The sequence below is a fragment of the Miniopterus natalensis genome, chromosome 3 (assembly GCF_054644295.1).
Source record: "Miniopterus natalensis isolate mMinNat1 chromosome 3, mMinNat1.hap1, whole genome shotgun sequence".
In the NCBI taxonomy this organism is placed as follows: Eukaryota; Metazoa; Chordata; class Mammalia; order Chiroptera; family Miniopteridae; genus Miniopterus; species Miniopterus natalensis.
In genome coordinates this window covers 98,059,807-98,076,822 of record NC_142083.1, presented here as the reverse complement: position 1 = coordinate 98,076,822, position 17,016 = coordinate 98,059,807, and the positions used below count along the sequence as shown (strand labels likewise).

Sequence of the window (17,016 nt, the reverse complement as noted above, 5' to 3'; positions counted from 1 at the left end):
GCACATGGCCGGGTTGGGGGCTGGATCCCCAGTCGGGGGCGTGCAGAAGACAGCCGACCAATGACTCTCATCATTGATGTTTCTATCTCTCCCTCCCTCTCCCTTCCTCTCTCTGAAATCAATAAAGATATATTTAAAAGAAGAAGAAGAAAGAGGAGGAAGAGGAGGAGGAGGAAGAAGAAGAAGAAGAAAGGCAGAAGAGCCTAGAACAGGGGCTGGAAATTCAAATGTTCTGGTGTCCAGCTCCTGGCCCCCTCCCCCTAGGCTGAAGCTGGAGCTGAAGGCAGGCAGGGCCAGGAGCAGCTCCGAGGCAGCGAGTGAATAATAGCTCTCCAAGTCTGCAATAAACAATGGCCTCTACATTGCAGAAAATGGGGCGGAAACAGAATGGAAGAGTAAAAAGGTGCAGAGGCAGAGCCTGAAGGATTTGTAGTGGAAAAAGTATTGTATGGGACTAACGCTTAGTGAACAGGCTGGTGGAGCAGCATCTGCGAAAGACCCACAGATGCTGGCAATACTTAGGACCCTGGGGAAAATTTAGATGGTCCAGAGTCATTGAAGCAATTCTTAATGCTGCAAAATGATGACAGTAAATAAGAGAAGAAAAGAGATGCTGCTGAGAAGCCAATCGAACTGCGATCTCCTGGATCCTAGGTTGATGGTTCAACCGCTGAGCCCCCCCAGCTGGGCTAATGTAATCCGTTTAAATTGGACCATTTAAAAGCAGCCATATCAGAACCCACATCCATATCTACAATCATAAATGCAAGTTTCTTTGAAAAACCCCTGAAAGGAAAGTTTTGTTGCTACCAACAACCTCTCACCCAAATGAGAAAAGTAGGCAAAGCCTGGTGGGTTTAATTAAACGAGCCAGACCTATTGAAAGGTTCCTCCTGGTGGACCTGAAGGTGAAATCCCTGTGCTACGTTGACTAAAAAGTCATGATTGGTGGAATGTGTAAGACTTGGTTCATGGAAACCTAATCAGAGGGTTAAAGCCCTTGGCAATTTAGGACCTACTGGAATAAATGGGTGAACAAACTTTTACAATCTAAACTCTTGACCTGCGTGCTTCCTCTTTACCCCAATTCATTCCTTACATGTGGGCTCAGGCTCAGTATTTGGGTAACTGGTTCAGCAGAAGCCAGGAAAAACAATAACTTTGTAGTAAACAGAATGCAACACAACTGTATATTATTTACTTTATTGTAAATACTGGTAAACTGTGATCAATAAATAGTTTTCTATTTCTGTAAAACACACATACACACACACACACACACAAATGCTTTGGTGGCCAGACAAACGGAGGCTCAGGTGAGAGCCATGTTAAACCAGAAAGCATATGCCCCTTTTAAAGGGATGGTGACTCTTTGGCACCAGCCACTTTTTGCCAAGTAGGAATGTGATCCTCAAGGTATATAATCTTCCAACTTAGCAAAAGAAGCCATAAATCCAGATTGTATATGAACCTTCCCCCAATTTTTAAATTATTTTATTCAAAAAAAACTTTTATCAAGTACCTTCTATGTGCCAGACACTATTTTATGCACTGGGAAAACAGCAGTGAGCCAAACAGATAGATGCTGACCACATACCCAAATTTTTAGAAAAATACTGTGGGGGGTTTGGCTCCCCTACCCTCCAATTTTTCAGCCAAGAGTTGCAAAATTAGAGATAAAAGTCTAGATCCCTCTATTCCAAAGTAGCTGACCAAGTGCAGCCAGAGTTGCTGGGAACCGGAAGGAGTGGAGAGAGCTGATGCTGAGGGTCAGGATACCAAGGAGTAGGAGGTTCTAGTTTCCAGAGAGGAATACATGTTTGGAGGTGAGGGGCTGCCTCTGGGGCTGTTCCAGAAATACAGAGCCTTAGCTCACCCTCAATTGCAAAGATCTTCTCCTGAAGCTGGTTCTGAATGGTCTTCAGAGCTTCAAAGTTGTTCACCCGGAACACGTGGTCGCGAGACGGCTTGGACGCAATGGTATTAAGCTCTTGGCGGGACCTCTCACTGTTGAAGGCAGCTCCCACCTGTCGTCCGGGAACAGAGTCCAAATCAGACGCTGTCTGGGGGTAGCTATCATACCCAGCAAAGAAAATTCTGCAGGAAAAGTATCTGAAACAGCATTTGTCACAAGAGGGGATATACCAGAAGGCCCCTGAAAGGGGCTGCCAAGGACAGCAGAGCAGGCTGTGCACCGTGCAAGGCGTTCTGTGCAGGGGGCAGTTGGGGACTGAAACCCAGCCTCTGGTCCGTGTGCTGCGTGCTGCCTCCTGGGGAAGGGGAGCCTTTTCTTTATATGAAGATGCTTACTTCTTGCCAAGTCATGCACCTTTTTCTACGTCACACAAGGTATGGTGGTAGTTTGACTGCAACGATGATCCCAACCCTTTGCCCATTCCTGTATCCAAGACATTTCCCCAAAACTTTGCTGGGACCCCCCTATTCTTGGCAGAGGAAACTGCCCTGCTCACTGTCTCTGCGTTAAGCCACACGTCTTGCATGTTATTAAATGTGATGCACACAGAGGCTTGAGAGAGTGCTTGCAACGTTTCCACTTGCTCTTTTGCTCCTCTGCCTTCACCCTGAGGACGTGCCCAAGCTAGCCCCCTGGAGGGTGACAGGGCACAAGAGCTGTTCCCACCACACCTGTCCGGCAGGAGGCAGCATCAGCAGGGCTGCGAACCAACCTGCCACTGGCTGCAGATGCATGAGTGAGACCAGAAAAGCTGCCCAGCTGACCCACAGACTCATTTATTGTTTTAAACCGCTGAATTCGGGGTTTGTTTGTTACACAGCATCATTGTGACAATCGTTAACTGCTACACGCACCTATGGGCTAGCAGTAACTGTCACTGCTTTGATTTTATTGATATTTGCTAATCGAAGGGAGGGTGTATTTAAGCAGAAACCCTTCACAGAAGCATCATTTCCTACCCCAATGACATAGCGAATGACACGCTCTCTGTCAGCCTCAGGGATGACATCGCTGTACTCCAAAGGGTCACCAAACTTTTCTCCATCTGTGATGACAACTAGGATCTTCAGGGCATTCTCCCGGGCTCCGTTTTTGCTGGCAAACAGTTCTCTTCTGCTCAGGGAAGAGGAGGGAAAAGTCAAACGCGACCAGATGGAGATGCTCTTAATGCTGGGGGGGGGGGGGCGTCAGCAGGCACGATGCTGACGCAGCAGGGCTCTGCCTAGGACGGGACAGGCTTGGCTCCCCTGAGATGAGCACTGGCATGTGGCTTCCCCCAGACCTGGAAAGGCAGCAGGAGGCGGGAAAAGAGTGGAGGGGAAAGACACCTTCGCTGCCTTTATATGCTTTTGCATAGGTTGAGTTTTTTAACTATTATTCCTTTTAATTAAAAAGTGTATATATATATGTGTGAGCTTAATTGGGCCTTCATCAGACCTCTCCTGGTTTGACACAATAGGTCTCTAGCTCATCTCCTGCACTTGTGTCATAACCCCCACCCTTGCCTCTTCCCTGTCTCTCAGAAATCAGAGTGAACTTTCCAAAACAAGGGATGGTTACATCTCCCCACTACTTCAGACCTTCAGTGGATCCCCTCTGGCTTTTCAGTTGCTTACAGTGACCTGGCCTCAGCTGATCTTCCTAGCCTCCCCCTCAGCCTTCCTCTCCCTCCCTCCCGTCACTCCCACCTTTACTCACAACTTGTTTTGTCATGAACAGTCCCTCCTCTGCACCTTCAGCCATGCTGTTCCCTCAACCAGAAATATCCTTTACTCCACCCCTGTCTGAACAACTCCCCCCGTCACCTCCTTCTCACATCCCGAGCAAAAAGGGAAGAGCTTACACAACTTTGCGGATTCCCGTGGCAGTGTGTGTCTTCCCGAACAGCTGTCTTATGGGCCTCACCAGTTGTCTCGGGTCAGGGTTATCCCTGAAATCCTTGAAGGTGAAATGAGTCTGGAAGTCTTCGGAGTACTGCATCAAGGAGAACTGGAAACGGGTGCGGCATTGCACTGAACAAGATGCCTCTCCTCCCCCATATCCATCTCCCAGAAAGCCCTGCAGAAAGCTTAAAACACTCCAGCCTCCAAATTCCTCCAAATTCCACTGCCCCCCTCCTCCTGGCCCACCAGGAAAGAGATCTGCCATCAGCTCTCACTGCTCAGCACTAGAACTCAGCCAGAGATGACACGAGGATTTCATGTCCCATGTCAACCCCTATCCAACAGTCAGAGCCGCCCAATTTACAGTCAGTCGAAGTCTGCAGCTGAGGTGTGACCCGGTCGCCATGTCCTCGCCAGCCTTGTCTGGGCTGTTCGCTAACCTACCCATGGGCCCTCACCAAGGTTTTGGACTTTGTGAATTGATTCATCACAGTTGAGACGAAATCCTTCATCTGCAGAAAGTCGTTTGGGATGATGCTGCCAGAGCCGTCGATCAAGAAGGCGATGTCGCTGTCCTGCTGAGGGCACTCTGGGAAGAGCAAAGGGGCAGGAATCGATTAAGTGCTTCGGGTTCAAGTTCTGCAGGTCTGTTATCTGCTGAACAATGAGATTAAATGGCAAACAAGATTCAACCCATGCTCCAAGTTAAATAAAAACGTGGATAAATTGGTACGAAAAAAATTGGTTGATTCTGCCAGAGAGAGCCAGGGAAAGTGGTGATGTCAGAGCTACCTCATGACAAATCAGAAATAACTTGCCAAAAATACAGAGGGAGAAGTCAGTTTCGGGGCAGAGCAGGAAAAGCACAGATAAAGGTGTGCTGGGTGCCCCCCCCACCGCCTCAGCCCCAAACCCACTTCTACCCTCCCCCTCTGCTCTGCACCCCGGGAGCTGGGCCCCATGGTCCACAGCAACCGAACTTTTATACCCTCGGGAGGAAAGTGAGGTTAGAGTTTTCTCCTCTTGGCTCCCTCCCTGCAAGGTGGCTCTAGGCCAGCTGTGCCCCTCAGCAGATCTCCATTCCCAAGGAGGCCACGCCACATACTTTTTCTTCTCTGGATTCTGGTGACTTTCCCCTCTCCTTGTCTTATCAGCTTAGGGGCAGTGACAGCTCTGCTGTCCCTGGGTTCCTGGACTGTCCCTTGTAGTTTAGACCCTACCATAAGTTTATAATTAGTCCCTTTGTAAATGAACCCTCTTCGAATTATCTTAACCAGAGTGTGCCACCTGTTCCGGTAGAGACCCGGCTGGCACAAGGGGGATGGGCCTAAAAGAGTTCTGGCAGAATCCAGGAATGGAAATGGAACTACCAGGGTAAATCTACATGTGGTGATGGAGGCAAGGCTATGACCTTAAGCAGGGAACAGCTGCTTAAAAGAGCCTCTCTACCCCCAAAAGAAGCTTAACTTTACCCCGCAGGCAGTAAGGAGACACTGAAGATTCTTAGGAAAGGAAGTGAGGTCATCTGTTTGTTGTTTTAGAAAGGTTGCCATAGCAGTGAAGCGTTTTAGCAGTTTTATTCATGATGTGAAACATTGGAAAAACCCCAACACCCTTCCGTGGGTGAATGGATGAAACAGTGAGTGGAGCTCTGGTAAATCCATGCAATGGAAAAGGGGGTAAAAGGAAAGAACTACGGACACGCCCAGCAATATGGGTGACTCCCAAATGCAAACTCAAAAGGTTACGATTCCATTTACATACCATTCTTGAAAAGACAAACTATACAGTGATGGAGAACAGGTCAGTGAGTGCCAGGGGCAGAGGCAACTGGCCACGAAAGCACGCAGGCTTTAGGGTGGCAGTGGAACTCTTTTGTATCCTGTTCGTGTTGTTGTTCACACAAATCAATACATATCTTAAAATTCATGAAACTGTACACTAAAAAGAGTCCTGGGGGTGTAAGGTACAGCACACAGAGTACAGGCAGTAATATTGTAATAACTATGCATGGTGTCAGGGGGTAATAGATTCATCGGGGTGATCACTTCGTAAGGCATATAAGTGCCTAATCACTATGTTGTACACCTCAAACTAATATAATATTGTATGCCAATAGTAATTAAAAAATAAATTGATTTTTTTAAAAGAAGAAAAAAGGTCAATTTTACTGTACGACATTGAAAAATAAAATTAAATTACCCCAAAAGTATTGGCTTTTTGAAAATAACCAAGCAGCCCAGCCAGGTAGCTCATTTGGTTGAAGTGTCGCCCTGTGCACCAGAAAGGCTGTGGGTTTGATTCCCAGTCGGGGACATACCCAGGTTTCGGGTTCGATCCCTGAGAGGCAACCGAACAATGTTTCTCTCACATCTTGTCTCCTTTCTGTCTCTCTTTCTCTCTCTCTCTTCCAAATCAGTAAGCATATCCTCGGGTGAGGATTTAAGAAAAACTTAAAAAATAAACAAGCAAATTCTAAGGTTTATATGGAACATATACAAAGGTTAGCCAGGAAAAAAAAATTTTTTAATCTCAAAGATATGTTAAAATAATCAAGATACAGTACAGTGCATATAGCACGCCACCACTGTGATACAAGGTGAAGAATTCAGGTTTGTATGTGTTTGTAATACATGGAGTATCTCCGGGGGAAGACACGAGACACGAAACAGTGGCTGCCCCCCCAGAAAGCAAACAGAAGGCTGGGCGACCCAAGAGGAGAGAATTTTACAGTTTATCCCTAGTGTCTATTGAATTTTGAACCAAGTGCATCTTAAAAGAAATAAAAAATTTTCTTTTTTTTAACTTATCTTTATTGTTGAAAGTATTACAGATGTCTCCTTTTTCCTCTCATTGATCCCCTCCACCCTGCATCACCCCCAGGCCTTCCCCATACCAATGTGTGCGTCCATGGGTTATGCTTATAAACATGTAAGTTCTTTGATTAATCTCTCCCCACCTACTCCCCCACCCCCACCTTCCCTCCGAGATCCCTCAGTCTGTTCCATGCTTCTATATCTCTAGATCTATTCTGTTCATCAGTTTATTTTGTTTATTATATTCCACAAATGAGTGAGATCATGTGATGTTTGTCTTTCTCTGTCTGGCTTATTTCACTTAGCATAATACTCTCCAGGTCTCACCATGCTGGCTGGCTCAAGGGGTGTGAAATCCTTTTTTACAACTGCATAGTATTCCATGGTGTAAATGTCCCACAACTTTTTTATCCACTCATCTACTGATGGGTACTTGGGCTGTTTCCAGCAAAAATGTTTTTTAAAAGAAGAGTCTTGAGCTCCTGAGAGTGAGGACTAGAGAGAGAGATGTGAGAGTGGGAGCCAAAGCCACAGAATTGGATGCAGTCAGGCAGAAAGAACACATGGGAAAGAAGAGAAACTGTAACCTGGGCAGGCAGGGAAGGCAGGGGAGGATGGCCTGGCAATGATGCTTGGCAGAAACCCTCTGCAGGGGAGAAGCAAGAAAAAAGGGAGGGGAGAGGGGGGAGGGGAGGGGAGGGGAGGGGAGGGGAGGGGAGGGGAGGGGAGGGGAGGGGAGGGGAGGGGAGGGGAGGGGAGGGGAGGGGAGGGGAGGGGAGGGGAGGGGAGGGGAGGGGAGGCAGGAAGCAGCTTGAAAAAAAGATCCAGTTGCTCACTCACTCTCCTTCAATCAACAAATGTTTGGGGAGGGGGAGCCAGGGTGTGGTGGGCAACCACCAAGTTAACCTTATTGCGTAGACAGTTGCCTACTCTTGAGTTTTAGCTGGACTTTTTGACTCACTTCAAAGAAATTGCAGAAGTAATGAGCTGTTACTCTTAAGATTAGTTTATGAAAGGCTGTGACGTCTGTCTTGGGTGTCTGCTCTCTCTTCTCTCCCACTCTTTACTCACCCACCCTGAGGGGAGCCAGCTGCGATGGTGTGAGCTGCTCTTTGGGGAGGCCCATGTGACAAACAATGAAGGGAAGCCTCTAGCCAACAGCCAGTGAGATCTGAGGCCCTCAGTGCAACAACCTTGAAGTGAGCTTGGAGGTGGCTTTTTTCCCAGTCAAGCCTTCAGATAAGACAACAGCTCTAGTTTGACAACTTAACTTCTATCTCATGAGAGACCCTGAGGCAGAGGCACCTAGCTAAGATATGCCCAGACTCCTGATTCATAGAAACTGCAAGACAATTAATTTTGTTTTCAGCTGCTAAGTACAGGGACAATTTGTTATGCAGCAGTAGATACAAGACCATAGAGCAGTGAACAAGCTAGGCAATCTCCCTGCTATCATGGAGCCTACATTCCAGAAGAAAACACAGATGAGAAACACGTGAATATGGATATTGCATATATGAGAGTGGTAAAGTAGGGCAATGTGGCAGGGAGAGATGGTGGGAGTGATCAGAAGGGCCGCCCAGGGAAGGCCTCTTTGAGGAGGTGGCATTTGAGCTGAGGTCTTGGGGAAGAGCATATCAGGCTGAGGGAATGGGAAGTGCAAAAGGCGCCGAGGCAGGGACGGTCTGGTGTAGTTCTTGGAGGAGAAAGCGCCGGGGTGGCTAGAGCACAGCCACTGAGGTAGAAGGGATGGGAGAGAAGTTGGAGAGGGGAACAGGGGCCTCACCATCTAAAGCTTCAAAGGCTGTGGTCAGGAGACTAAGGCACTTACTCTAAGGACAATGACCGGAACATCATCTCACAAAGATGAGTGGCTACATCAGGACTTTTCTTAAAGTGCAAGACCTTAGCACTTCCCCCAAGGCTCTCTCTCTCTTCCGCACCTAGACCTCTAAGTCACACCCCAGCCTGTGAGCTGTGCCCAGCCCAGGCCGCCCTGCCCTCCAGCCTCCTGCCGCCCACCTGCATCTGCCCAGCACAGCCTACCTCTGAGGGCCTTTGGGAACCTCTGGGGCGGCTGCCGGAGGTTGGATCCAAACAGGAAGCAGAAGCCGGCCATGTAGATGTTCTCCTTGCAAGTCTGGTGCAGGGTGGGGCCGCAGGCCTGCAGGGCAGGGTGTAGGTAGGAGGGAGGGCGCCCCGTTTCCTGTCCTTTTACCCCAGGTCTCCACACCTCCCCTCACGACACTCCCTTGACCCAGGGGCAACTCACCAGCAGCCGGAAAGGGTTGCTGGCAAATGCCAGAGACAGACCCAAGGACATGTTCACAGCCTCTGGGGGTACTGAGAGGACAGATAAGTGCATGGTTACACTCAGGGAGATAAAAGGGCCTGTGTGAGATCGGGGTTCGATTCCCGGTCAGGGCACATGCCCAGGTTGCGGGATCGATCCCCAGTAGGGGGCGTGCAGGAGGCAGCCGATCAATGACTCTCATCACTGATGTTTCTATTTCTCTCTCCCTCTCCCTTCCTCTCTCTGAAATCAATAGGACATATTAAAAATATATAAAATATAAAATTAAAATAAAAGAGCCTGTATAAGAGCTGGACAGGGGTCACCTCAACCTGGGAGACACAGAAGCCTGACAGGTCAAAGGGGCACCCAGGTCATAGGAAAAGAACATGAAAGGAGTGGCTGAGGGTGTTTGAGGTACAGTCGACCTACAACACAGAGACTGGGGAGCTACACCGCTGGGGCCCGGACCACAGACCTCCCGGAACAAAGGCAATGCCTGCCAAGTCCAGGTATATGCACAAGTAGAACCCTCGCCCTGGCTTAGGGAGGGCAGGGACTCACCCTGCAGCTGGACGGGCTCACAGGTGCCCGTGCTATAGTCACACTGGTAGAGGCCTCCTGTTTGGTTGGCAGCCTTTATCTCCTGGGGGGCTCCAACCACCAACCTGGGGGGAGAAGTGGGAACAGATCACCACAGGAATAGGAGAAAATTGACACGTGGCGAGAGAAGGCGGCCATGGAAGAAGTTCTGCCCTCAAAGGAAAGTTGGAGAGCCAGTCCTCACACAGATCCCCCAGTTCCTAGGAGCAGGAGGAAGACTCAGCGAGGAAAAAATGGGAACTTTTTAAATCTTAGCATGGCAAGGGCCTCTCTAAGAGGGACACAAAACAAAGAGGTGATTTAAAAATGATTAAATTCCCTCTCTTTCGGGGAGCCTCGAAGGCGGTCGGCTGCTTCAGGACCAAGCTGAGCATCTCTCCCAGGCACTGGCAGCCAGAAGCTCACTGACATGGATGATGAACACGAACTTGGTGCCTTTTATGAGAAGCGTGTGGCCACAGGAGCTGCTGCTGACACTCTGGGTGAAGAGTGGGAGGGGCATGTGGTTCGAATCAGTGGTGGGAACGACAAACTAGGTTTCCCATGAAACAGGGTGTCTAACCCATGCTGTGTAAGGGACATTCCTGTTATAGACGAAGGGGGCTGGGGAGACAGTGCAGACCTGGTCGGGGTGCACTGGGGATCCGATCGGCAAGTTCTCGACTTGGTCATTAAAAATGGGAGAAAGACACTCCTGGTCTCAATGACACTATTGTGTGTCATCACCTGGGGCCCCAAAGATCTAGCAGGATCCACAATCTCTCTAAAGAAGATGATGGCCGCCAATACCTTGCAAGAAAGCCCCTCATCAAAGAAGGTAAGAAACCTCGGGCCAAAGCACCCAGGCCTCAGCGTCTTGTTACTCCGCATGTCCTGCTCTGAAGACAGTGTACAGTACTAAGAAAGCTGGGAGGAGGCCGCAGAACACGCTAAACTTTCAGCCAAGAGAGTGAGGGAGGCCACAGAACAATGTAAGAAAAAAGATTGCCAAGAGACGTAGGCTGTCCTCTCTGAGGGCTTCTACCTCTGAGTCTGAGTCCAGTCCAAAATTAGATTTTTTTGCCCTGGCCAATGTGGCTCAGTTGGTTGGAGAGTTGTCCCCTGCACCAAAAGGCTGTGGTTTTGATTCCAGGTCAGGGCACATACCTAGGTTGTGGGTTCGGTTCCTGATCAGAGCACGTACAAAAGGCAACCAATTGATTTTTCTCTCTCACATCAATGTTTCTCTCTCTCTCTCTCCCTCCTCCCCTCTCTAAAATCAATAAGCATATCCTTGGGTGAGGATTCCTTTTTTTTTTAATGAGAATTTTTAAGAATAACAAATAAGATCAAACATCAATAAATATTTTAATTAATAAGTAAATGTGATTAGATTAAACCACACCGTCATTTTAAGTAAATTTCTGTCTGCAATAAGCTACCAGAAGCAAAGTTAAAAGATAAATGATAAACTGGTGGGAGAGAGATTAGCAACTCATACCTCAGCCTAGTTTCCTCAATATAGTCATAGTTCCTACAATCCAATAAGGAAAAATAATAATAATAATAATAATAATCCAATAGAAAAATGGGCAACAGATAAGAAAAAAGTATTCACAGAAAAGGAACTAATCTCTCATTTATAAAGAAATGCAATTTAAAACTAAATTGAGCTACCATTTGTCACCTGTCCAATTTGCAAAGATCAGTAAGTTTGCTGACACACTGGATTGGTCAATGGGTGGCGAAATAGGTGTTTCCATCAATTTCTGGTGTGAGTATAAATTGTTGCCACCTCTACAGAGGGCAATCTGAAAGATCTATTAGAATTACACACATATATGTACCCTGTGATCCAACAATCCTAGTTCTAGAATTTACTTCCAAATATATTTGCACATGTGCAAAATGAGCATTGTTCACATAGAAGAGGTGTGGAAACAATCGAATGTCCATTCAGAAGAGATTTAAATGTAACACAAATGTGAATGACAGCACCTCCAAATAACAGAGCATGATGGGAGCATAAAACACAAGTAAGCTCTTTATGCACTTATCTGGTAAAGTTGCCAAGCTCTATCAAGGAAAAAATGCAAAGGATGGTATAGAGCAGAGGCCAACAAACTTTATCTTAAAAGGTAATACTATTTCCATAAATATTAGTTTTTAAAGATAAATAATTTAGGCTTTGCAGGCCATATAGTCTCTGTCATAGCCTCTTTACTTTTTTTTTAATTGATTTTAGAGAGAGAGAGAAACATCGATGTGAGATAAAACCATTGATCAGTTATCCCCTGTATGTGCTCTGACCGGGAATCAAACCCCCAACTATTTGGTGTACGGGACAATGCTCCAGCCAACTGAGCCACCCCACTAGGGCTGTCATAGCCTCTTGGTTCTGCCATTGTAGCTCCACAATAAATGATGAGTTGGGGTGCGGCAGTCAATAAAATGTATTTTCAAAAACTGGCAGCAGGCTGTAGTTTGAGTATAACATGTGCTACAAATTGTGTGCAGGAGGGGGGTTAGAAAAATGTAGAGGTATAACCACATAGAATCTCTCTGCAAGAACACACAAGAATCCCTATCAAAATACCAATGGCATATTTCACAGAACAAAAACAATCCAAAAATTTATACGGAACCACAAAAGACCACAAATATTCACAGCAATCTTGAAAAAGAAGAACAAAGTTGGAAGAATCACACTACCTGTTATCAAACTACACTACAAGGCTATAGTAATCAAAACAGCATGGTGCTACTTTAGGCTTAGAGGATGTTTAGGTGCAACTTTCTTTGGTCTTTCCGAATCTGGGTTCATCTGACACCAGCTGCCTCCATCATGCCACAAAGTTGACCCCAACGAGATTAAAGTCATATACCTGAGATGAACCAGTGGGGAAGTCGGTGCCACTTCTGCCCTGGCCCCCAAGATCGGCCCCCTGGGTCTGTCTCCTAAAAAGGTTGGTGATGACATCACCAAAGCAACTGGTTGGGAGAATCTGAGGATTAAAGTGAAACCATTCAGAGCAGACAGGCCCAGGCTGAGGTAGTACCTTCTGCCTCTGCTCAGATCATCAAAGCCCTCAAAGAACCACCAGAGACAGAAAGGAGCAAAAAAAAACATTAAGCACAGTAGAAATACCACTTTTGATGAGATTGCCAACATTGCCCAACAGAGACGGCAACCATCTTTAGCTAGAGAACTCTCTGGAACCATAAAGAGATCCAGGGGACAGCCCAGCCTGTGGGCTGCAGTGCTGATGGCTACGGCCCTCATGACATCAGCAGTGGTGCAGTGGAATGCCCAGCTCATTAAGAACTACAAAAAAAGTATTTCATTTACAGATGATTTGACAACAATAACAACAACAAAAACAGCATATTACTGGCATAAAAATAGACATAGAGATCAACGGAACAGAATAGAGAGCCCAGAAATAAACACATGCCTATATGATCAATTACTATTTGAGAAAGGAGGCAAGAACATACAATGGGGTAAAGATAGTCTACTCAATAAATGGTGTTGAGAAAATTGGACAGATACATGCAAAAAATAAAACTAAACCACCTTCTTACACCATACACAAGAATAAACTCAAAATGGACTAAAGACTTAAATGTTAGACTCGAAACCATAAAAATCCTAGAAGAAAACATAGGCAATAAGATCTCAGACACTTCTTTTTACCGATATTATCTCCTTGGGGAAGGGAAACAAAAGAAAAAATAAAAGGGACTACATCAAACTAAAAAGTTTTTGCACAACAAAGGAAACCATCAACTAAATAAAAAGACAACCCACTGAATGGGAAAACATATTTGCCAATGATACATCTGATAAGGGGTTAATATCCAAAATTTATAAAGAACTCATACAATTCAACATCAATAAAACAAACAATCCTATTTAAAAATGGGCAGAGAACCTGAATAGACACTTCTCCAAAGAGGACATACAGATGGCCAAGAGACATATGAAAAGATTCTCAACGTCACTAATCATGAGAGAGATGCAAATTAAAACCACAATGAGGTATTGCCTCACACCAGTCAGAATGGCTGCCATCAACAAATCATCAAATGTCAAGCGTTAGCAAAGATGTGGAGAAAAGGGAACCTCGTGCACTATTAATGGGAATGTAAATTGGTGCAGACGCTATGGAAAACAACAGAGAGGTTCCTCAAAAATTAAAAATGTAATTGCCTTATGACTCAGTGATTCCACTTCTGTGTATATATCAGAAGAAACCCAAAATGCTAATTCAATAGACCAGTGGATAAAAAATTGTGGTACAGCCTGGCCCAACGGGCTCAGCTGTTGAGCATCGACCTAGGATCCAGGAGGTCTCGGTTCGATTCCTGGTCAGGGCACATGCCCCGGCTGCCGGCTTGGTCCCCCGTTGGGGGCATGCAGGAGGCAGCCGATCAATGACTCTCTCATCATTGATGTTTCTATCTCTCTCTCTCCCTCTCCCTTCCTTTCTCGGAAATCAATGAAGATATATTTGGAGAAAAAAAAAAGGAACTAAATCTTACCCTTAGTGACAGCACAGAAGGACCTAGAGAGTATTGTGCTAAGTGAAATAAGTCAGAGAAAGACAAATACCATATGATTTTACTTACATGTGGAATCTACGGAACAAAATAAACAAACAAAACTGAAACAGACTCATAGATACAGAGAACAGACTGATGGTTGCCAGAGGGGAAGGGAGTTGGGGGGCTGGGTAAAAACAGTGAAGGGATTAAATACAAATTGGTAGTTACAGAACAGTCACAGGGATGTAAAGTACAGCAGGAGGAATATAGTCAATAATATTGTAATAACTACGTATGGTGCCAGGTGGGCACTGGAAATATCAGGGGGAACACTTTGTAAAGTACATGATTATCTAACCACTATGCTGTACACCAGAAACTAATACAAAATAATAATGAATGTAAAGTGTAATTAAAAAATAATTTTTAAAAAAACCCTCCTGGAACCCAGCCAGCATGGCTCAGCAGTTCATCATCGACCTATGATCCAGGAGATCGCTGTTCAGTTCTCAATTAGGGCACATGCCCGGGTTGCAGGCTCAGTCCTCAGTATGGGGCGTGGGAGAGGCAGCTGATCAATGACTCTCTTATCAATGATGTTTCTATCTCTCCCTCTCCCTCTCCTCCCTTCCTCGCTCTGAAATCAGTAAAAACATATTTTTTTTAAATAAATAAATAAATAAATAAATAAATAAAAAATAAAAACCCTCCTGGGACAGGAACTGGGGGAGAGGAGTGTGGAGGATTTTTCACTATTACACTCTTTGGTATCTTCTGAATTTAGAACCCTGTAATTGTATTAACTATTCAAAAATAAATCAAGAAAAACAAAACAAATTTTTTAAAAAGGAAATTGCAAATCTTCAGGTATGTAGTCTTAGAGGGAAAGCGTGTGAGACAAGGAGCTCCACCGGTGGCCCTTACCGGGATCCCTCAAGCTGGACCACGCTCTGCCCGAAGCTCCTTGCATTATCTTGAAAGATCACTGGGTTTTCAGTGTCCAGGTTGAACCCATGACATAAGGCCAAGGCTGGAGGGAAAACAGAGGGGTGAGGGTCAGGAAGAGATAAGGGACATAGTTAAGAAAGCAGTTTGTCCTCCTGCTCCGTGCACCTTCCTGCCAGGATTCACCCTAGCCCAGCATGGAGACATCAGCCTTCCAGATCTAGCTCTGAGAGCCTGAGGCACAGGTTGGCACACTTTTTGTATAAAGGGCCAGACAGTAAAAGTTTTAGGCTCTGTGGGCCAACAGGCAAATAGAGTATATTATGTAAGTACTTATACAAGAGAGCAAATGCATTTCCACAAATTTTTCATTAAGGAAATTCAAAATACAATAATTGAGTACACTTTTTTGTAATACAAATTTGCTAATGACACAAATGGAATTCTTTGAGGGAGACAACATTTCACTTCACTGGGATTACATTAGGGTTGCCGATCATGAATCAATTACAAATGTCCATCTGCAGCCTAAGGCTCACAGGCTATAACACGTCAGTGGTGGAACCCTGGCCTTATGCCCATAGGCCACAGTTGGCTGACCCCCTGGCCTAAGACCACCAAGTTGGGTGCTTCCAGCCCCTCTCTGAGCCCCACCCTATGTGCCCACCCTGCTGACTTGCCCAATAACAAGTTCCTAAAGCCTCTCAGTTAGGCCATTTCCTTCCCATGCAACTCTCAAGCATTTCTTTCCCTTCTTCGACTCATTTGCCACAAAATACAGGTATAAAAGGTAACAAACTTAAATCATTTGATCCATACGTCATTCAACAAACATTTACAACTGGTTCCTTGAAAAATAGAACTGGAGGCGAAGTGGGGGGGGGTTAGAATCCAAGAGGAACACTCTGAGAAGAGGATCCAATACTTGCTGTGCACTTTTAGCACGTCATTTCACCTCTCTAGGTCTCAGTTTCCTCATATGTGAAGTGAGGGGGCCAACCAAACCCCCTTGCATAGTCTATGAATTTAGTCATTCATCCAATCGTCTTTACTCCTCCCATCTTGGGATAGCCCTACTCTCCGCTTCTCCATGAATCTCTTCTTCTCCCCCAAATCCTCTTTGTCTCTCCCCAATCTAACTCCTAGATATTCCGCACCCCTTCTCTCTACTTGCAGGCTCATAAGTTCCCCTCTCTTCACCCTCACCCTAAGCACCTCTCCCACCCCCAAGCCCCTGGCACACCTGTCAACAGAAGGACTCTGTGCGTCATGGCTGGAAGCAGCAGGAACCCTGTGCACGCACCACCAAAGCCAGAAAGGGCATGAAAAGAGAAGTAGTAGGAGCTGAAATCTATTAGAGACTCAAAGGAAGAGGGCGGGGGCTCAGTGAGCACATTGCCTTCTGACCTTCCTCCTGTGACTGCACACAGCCTGTGCCCCCTCCCTACCAGCTTCCTAGCCCAAACCAGAAAGGTCACTCTTTCAAAGGTGTTGCCTGTTTGCCCACCTGCTTCTCGGGTTGGCGGAAACACTGTGAAAAGCAGGCCAAGTGTGCTTAGGGCCGGTCTCCGGGAACAACGTGTGTGCTACACAGTAATACAGACGATGCCCGTGTGGGAGGTCACCCTCTGTGTCTCCCTGAAAGCACGCTTTGCAAAATGTCCTTCCCTCCTGCCCAAGGACACAGGAGTGCCCTTCAGCCAGAACTGTCCTCTTTTGTAGCCATCAATAAGGACGACTCAGATACAGAGAGACCTGGTGCTTTTTAAATATTACTTTGTGTGTTTTTTTAAAAAAAAACCTCAAACCCACCTGACTGGTGTGGCTCAGCGGTTGAGCGTCGACCTACAAACCAGAAGGTCACAGTTCAGTTCCCAGTTTCACACCCCAGTTTTGGGCTTGATCCCCTGTGGGGGGGGATGCCGGAGGCAGCGGGTCGATGATTCTCTCTCATCATTGGTGTTTCTCTCTCTC

General features: G+C 46.3%; 1 protein-coding gene across 1 annotated transcript in view; it reads right to left on the bottom strand.

Annotated features, from left to right (window-relative positions):
* ITGAM (integrin subunit alpha M) overlaps positions 1–16,313 on the bottom strand; it is a 48,997-nt gene extending 32,684 nt beyond the window's left edge. Inside the window, exons 1-9 of the mRNA XM_087815173.1 lie at positions 16,286–16,313; positions 15,022–15,127; positions 9,532–9,635; positions 8,947–9,017; positions 8,721–8,838; positions 4,317–4,447; positions 3,819–3,964; positions 2,935–3,088; positions 1,877–2,027 (exon numbers count right to left, since the gene is read on the bottom strand). Of these exons, the coding sequence (XP_087671299.1) occupies positions 1,877–2,027; positions 2,935–3,088; positions 3,819–3,964; positions 4,317–4,447; positions 8,721–8,838; positions 8,947–9,017; positions 9,532–9,635; positions 15,022–15,127; positions 16,286–16,313 (1,009 nt within the window). The remainder of the gene's footprint in view (positions 1–1,876; positions 2,028–2,934; positions 3,089–3,818; positions 3,965–4,316; positions 4,448–8,720; positions 8,839–8,946; positions 9,018–9,531; positions 9,636–15,021; positions 15,128–16,285) is intronic.
* Between the last annotated feature and the right edge of the window lie 703 nt (positions 16,314–17,016).